General features: G+C 54.4%; 1 protein-coding gene across 1 annotated transcript; it reads right to left on the reverse strand.

The window, feature by feature from the left end:
- Positions 1–694: 694 nt before the first annotated feature.
- LOC104528771 (adhesion G protein-coupled receptor E3) lies at positions 695–5,230 on the reverse strand (the record flags this gene model as incomplete). Its single annotated transcript, XM_029086178.1, has 10 exons — positions 695–790; positions 880–1,048; positions 1,158–1,249; positions 1,669–1,735; positions 1,923–2,158; positions 3,121–3,315; positions 3,428–3,598; positions 4,400–4,566; positions 4,672–4,785; positions 5,071–5,230. Coding segments are annotated over 10 exons (1,467 nt in total), but the record flags the coding sequence as incomplete, so codon positions are not given.
- Positions 5,231–6,095: the final 865 nt, after the last annotated feature.

The raw sequence follows: 6,095 nt of genomic DNA on the forward strand, positions 1-6,095 counted from the left end.
TGGGTGGGTGGGGTGGTCACGCCCATTTTTGGGCTCAGTTTCCCGCCGGCCCGGCCACATCCAGCCCGACTCCCTGGGGACAACCACGTGCCTTTAATCTGCTTTTTTCAACCCCAAAATCCCACCGGAGCCACGAGGCAAAGGCGGTTGGGAAAGGCTGGAAACGGAGCGATCCCGGGGGAAACAGTCCAGGAACGGGTCATTCCGCAGGAAAATGCTGGAAATGAGGCGATCGTGGAGGGAAGCAGCTGCAGAATGGGGCCAAACTGTTGGAAAAATGCTGGAAATGGGTTAAATCTTCATTAAAAATGCTGGAAATGGCGTGGTTGTGGAAGGAAGCAGCTGGAAAATGGGGGCAAAACTGCAGGAAAACTGCTGGAAATGGGTCGGATGTGCTGGAAATGGATTGGTCCTGGGTGGCATCTGCTGTCACTTCTCCCACATGCAGCCCTCGGTGTTGTGGTTTTGTGGCCTCTCCCCTTCCTGAGGGTGAAAAGGGGCCACATAGGGGTGAAACAGAACCAAAATGGGGGAAAGATGGGGCAGAAGTTCTAGTGGTTTCTTGCCAGACCCCCAAGCACCTTGGGGGGACCCAAGGGTCCAAGCAGCCTCCCCTGGTCCCCACGTCCTTTTGGTGGCAACCACAGGACCTAGATGTTTGGGTGCCCACCCAGCACCCCACAAGGACCCTTACTGTGACGTAGGTGATCTGTATCTCAGTGGTGGGCATCTCAGGAGGTTGTGCTCGTCGTCCCAGCGCCCTAAACCAGCGCCGGTAGTGCTCTGTCACCTACAGATGTGACCCACAGTCATGTCTTGAGTGTTCCCGTCCCCTCCCACCCATCCCTGGATGCCTGGATGTCCCCCCTTCCGTGGTACCTGCCGGTTGAGGACACAGTGCACAAGGAAGATGAAGGCTCCTTGTAGGCTGTTGACGATGGTGAAGATGAAGGCCACAACTATGTTGTCCCCCTGTGCCTGCATCAAGCCCAGACTCCACGTGCAGCCCAGGATACAGATGTGCACCAGCGCTTTGAACGTCATCAACCTGATGGAACACTCATTTTGCTCTTTTTTTCACCCAAAACCCCATCCCAGATGCTCTTCTTCCTCCCCCAAAAGAACTCAAGACATTTCCCACCAACGCAAAAACCCACCGGGTGTTTTTTAGGGCTGTGACATCAGCGTTGAGGGCAGAGAGTTTGTCCCGTAGAGTCCACAGGGTGGTGAGAAAAAACAGCAAATTAACCTGGGCAGAAAGCAAAACCCCATCATTTTGCAAGACAGAGTCCACAGGATGTAAATTTGGGGTGGAAAAGGGTCAATACTGCAAAAAAAACCCAACCTGGTGCTGGAGCACTGTGGTGTGACCTTCACCAAACACACCCAACCCATGGGATGTCTGCTTAATACCATCCTTAAATATGCATATGAATTTGCTCTTTTTTAATGCAAATCTCTACAGTTTCTCAGTTCGGGGTCTGTGGAGGGAGAGCTGTGGCCATGGTCAGAAATTAAAAATCATTAATGCACCGTGGTGCAACCTCTGCCCGGCACACACAGCTCGTGGGGCGTTTGCTTAATACTGTCCTTACAGTTAAGCCTAAATTTGCTCTTTTTCTCCCAGTTTTTCTCCCCTCTGCCTCCTTTCAGCAGCAAGACACCCACCAGGACGATGACGCAGACGGGACCAAGGAACGTCCAGATGAAACCTCCCTCCATGCTCAGCCAGCAGCTAAAAAAGGGCAAAAAAGGGTAGAATACTCCAAAAGCTCTTTGGTGATTTTGGCAGCATGAAAATACCATGTCTGGATGCTGTGGCACTTTTTTTTTGAGGTGATTTAGGCGAAAAAGCCTGATGTTCTCCATTGATGATCCCACCCCACTTGGTTGACCCCAGCCCGGGTGCTGGTGGGACTCACTAGTGCTCAGTGCCGTAGCCGCCTGGGTGGACGGCAGCGGAGATGGCCACCACAATGGCTGGCGTGCCGTAGCCCACGGGGTAGATGTATCTTTTCCTGAAGCGATTGGCGCTGGTGTAGTTGAGGACACTCAGGTTCCTGACAGTGAGGAAGAGGTGCAAACCTTCCAGGAACATCCAGGCGAAGCAGGCGAGGAAGAGGTAGTGGAGGAAACCCGCCATGATGGCACACACCAGCTGGATGGGGGACAACGAGGCCGTGCTGGGCTCCCCAGTGTCACCACAGTGTGGCCTGGGGAGGTGGTGGCATCTCTGGCACTTGGACTTCCACATGCCCCAACATGGCCTTGAGGAACCTCAAGGAAGTGGAGATGCTTTGGGCTGGGAGCAGACTGGAGACACCCAAATGTCTCTTCCAGGCTGTTATCCCATAATTCAGTTGGGTCCACCCACCCAAAGGAAGAAGGGACCCAAGACCCTTGAGGAACCCCAATTGGGTGAACTTGCTTTGAGTTGGGGTTGGTCTAGAGACCTCCAAACATTCTGTTCAGCCTTGGTTATCCTGTAATTCAGGTGCTTTCAGTCACCCAGAGAGAGATGGCACTGAGCAATTCTGAGGAACCTCAACTAGTTGGACCCACTTGGAGTGGAGATTGGTTTGGAGACCTCTAAACATCCTGTTCAACCTCATTTATCCTGTAATTCAGGTGCTGACACCCACCCAGAGCAAGAAGGGAACCAACAACCTTGAAGAACCTCAACTAATTTGCTCTGCTTTGAGTTGAGGTTGGACCAAACCTTCCAACCTCAGTTATGCAATAATGCATGTGCTTGCACCCACTCAGCACGAGATGGGACCTCTGGCAGAAGGTCTGCTGGAGATATTAGGGTAGGGGTTACAGCTGAGAGTGATGACTGTGGGTCCTTTTCCCCACAAGCTCCCCAAGGACCTTGAGGAGGTCCTGGATAGCTTGAGGAGGCCCCAAAGACCTTGTAGAGACCCAGAAGAGCAAAATGAGTTACTGAGGAGTCCCTGTTGGCCCCAGATTGCTCAAGGAGACCCTGAGGAGCCTGTGGAGAACCTGAGGAGGTTCAAGGAGATGCTCAGGAGCCTCTGAAGGCCTCAAGATGCTTAAGAAGACCCTGAGGAGCCTGTGGAGACCCCAAGGAGGCTCAAGGAGACCCTGAGGAGCCCATACCCGGTTGGCAGTGCGGGGCACGGCCACGAGGAAGAGGAGGTTGGCAGTGAAGAGGCAGATGCTGAGCTGCAGGTGGAGGATGACACTGACACTCCAGAGCGAGCGGCACAGGAGGAAGGTGATGATGGCGAGGAAGAGGCAGACCAGCGACACCGACAGCCCCACGTAGGTCACCACCATCAGCGCGAAGCTCTCCTGTGGGTGACATCATGTGTGACACCATCCGGCACCTGGCCACGTCCAACAGTTCAGGAAAGAAGAAAATATCCCCAAAATGGGTGTTTTTGGGGTCAAAACGGGACCTTACCGTGATGGGGTGGATGGCGGTGAGGATGGCGAAGGTGGAGAAGTGGGTGCAGGTGCAGATGGAGTGGTGGGTGTCACCTCCGACGTGGGTACAACCTGAGGACATCCAGTGACTTTCAGTGCCCACGGGCTGCCAGTACACACAGCGCGGCTTCTCGCCCGCCCGGAGCTCCTGGTGAGAACGGAACACTCGAGACACGTCCTGTGGCACCAGGGAAGGTCGGCACTGCCCCTTCCCACCCTCAGTTTGGGTGTGGAGTGGGACGGGGGTGCGCTGAGCTGGGATTTGCACTGGGATGGGGATGCACCGACCCCAGATTTGCACAGGATCGGGATTTGCATCAGAATGGGGATGCACTAACTCAACATTTGCAGAGGATCTGGATTTGCACCAGGATAAGGATGCACCAAACCCAGATTTGCAAGGGATCTGGATTTACACCAGGATTGGGATGTGCTGATCCCAGATTTGCACCAGGACTGGCATGCACTGATCCCAGATTTGCACCAGGACTGGCATGCACTGATCCCAGATTTGCACCAGGACTGGCATGCACTGATCCCAGATTTGCACTGCAATGGGGATGCACCAGCTCTAAATTTGCACGAGACCTGGATTTGAACCAGGATGGGGATGCTCCAAGTCTGGATTTACACTGGATCAAGATTCGTATCACGATAGGGATACACAAAACCCAAATTTGCAACAAGATGGGGATGCATCATCTCCAAATTTGCACGAGACCCAGATTTTCACCAGAACAGGGGTGCACCAACCCCAAATTTGTCCCAGAATGGGAATTCACCCCCAAATTCACCATCATCACGCTTCAAATTTACACCGTGGTGATGCCCATTGCCAACCCCACCATCCTTTGGTCCAACCCACTTGATGGAACAAACCCTGCTGTGCTTCCTCATGCAAATCCCACCCTCGTGCAAATCCCACCCTCGTGCACCCCCCAGCACCCACTGTACGGTGCTGCAGGGTGATGTTGAAGGTGATGTTGAAGGTGATGCTGGGTTGTCCCATGGTGCCGCCCACCACGTTGGAGTTGAGTTTCTCCTGGTGTAAATCCGTGATACTGTTCAGCAGCTCCTCTACCTCCTTGTAGACGATGAAGGCCACCACCCACTTACCTGTCCAGAGAACTGGGTCAAAAACCACCCCAAACCCACCAAATTTTGGGTGGGTTTTTTGAGCTTTTTTTTTCTTTTTTTGTAGGAGCAGTGTGGTGGTCTTACCTGCTTGGGCATTGCTTACCACCTCATGGCAGCTGATGGTCAGGTTCTCCTCACCCACCGCTAACACCAGCATGGTCTGGGAACAGTTGTCCTGCACCACCTCCACCACAGCATCTAATTTGGGGTGAAAAAAAGACCTTTTGTGTTTGGGGTTTTTTTCTTTTTTTCCACCTGCTCTGAGTACCAGAGCTCTGCTCTTGCAGAACCCAGAGATGATGCAGTGATGCCACCAAGCTGGTTCTTGAGGTTCTTAAATACTTTTGAGGACATTGCAATGTTTTTAGGGGTGTTGAAATGATTTTGGGGTGCTGCAATGATTTTTGGGGTACCGAAATGCTTTTAGGGTGCTGCAAGGATTCAAGGGTGGACCTTGGGGGGCACTCATGGGTGCTGGCTTACCCATGGTGGAGGTGGTGATGTTTTGGGAGCTGGAGTTGGGGTCTTTGAGGGCCGCTTGGAGCACAAGGGCTTCGGTGGTCTGCAGGAGGAGCTCAGTGGCTTTGGTGGTGTTGGAGTGGAGATCTTGGAAGGCTTCCACCTGCAGCTGCTTCAGCACAGACTGGGGGGTGGGGAGGCAAGGAGGGGCACACACGTGTGTTGTGGCACGTGTGTGTCAAGGCACATGCATGTGTCAGGGGTGTGTGTGTGGATGCAGCCCGGGGGAGGGTGTTAGGGGGGAGGGATGGGTGAGGATGGTGGGGGATGCACGGAAGGATGGACATGTGTAGGGATGCACGTGTGTGCAGGGATGAACATGGGATGGACGTGTAGGGGTGCACGCATGTACATGGGATGGACGTGTGTAGGAGTGCACACGTGTGCAGGGATGGACATGGGATGGATGTGTGTAGGGGATGCACATGATGATACATGAGTAGGGGTGCACACTGGGCATGGACACATGTGGGGGACAGACACAGGACGCACGTGTAGGGGATAGACACCGGGATGGACATGTGTAGGGGATCCACAGGAGGATGCACATGTGTAGGGGATGGACATGTGGGGAAACATGTAGAGGGGATGCACAGGAGGAAGCACACGGGATGCACACATGTAGGGGCTGGAGATGGGATGGACACATGTCAGGGCTGGACATGGGATGGATGCGTGGGGAAACATGTAGAGGGGATGCACACAGGATGCACACGCGTGTCCGTGTCCCCATGTCACCTGCAGCATGTCCCCCGTGGGGTGGGCGCAGGCGGCCTCCAGCCAGCGCTGGGTGTCCCGCAGGTGGGTGCAGGAGGTGACCCCCGGGAAGGACTGGGAGGGGGGGTCAGGGTGTCACCATCAACCTGCACCCCATGGGCGTCCGTCTGTCCATCCATCTGTCTGTCCCTCCAGCCTCCATCCTGCCCTCTGTCCATCCGTCCCTCCAACCATCCCCCTGTCCCTCCACGCCTCCCTCCCTCCCTCTCTCC

Source organism: Antrostomus carolinensis, unplaced genomic scaffold (genome assembly GCF_000700745.2).
Source record: "Antrostomus carolinensis isolate BGI_N321 unplaced genomic scaffold, ASM70074v2 scaffold43917, whole genome shotgun sequence".
NCBI lineage: Eukaryota > Metazoa > Chordata > Aves > Caprimulgiformes > Caprimulgidae > Antrostomus > Antrostomus carolinensis.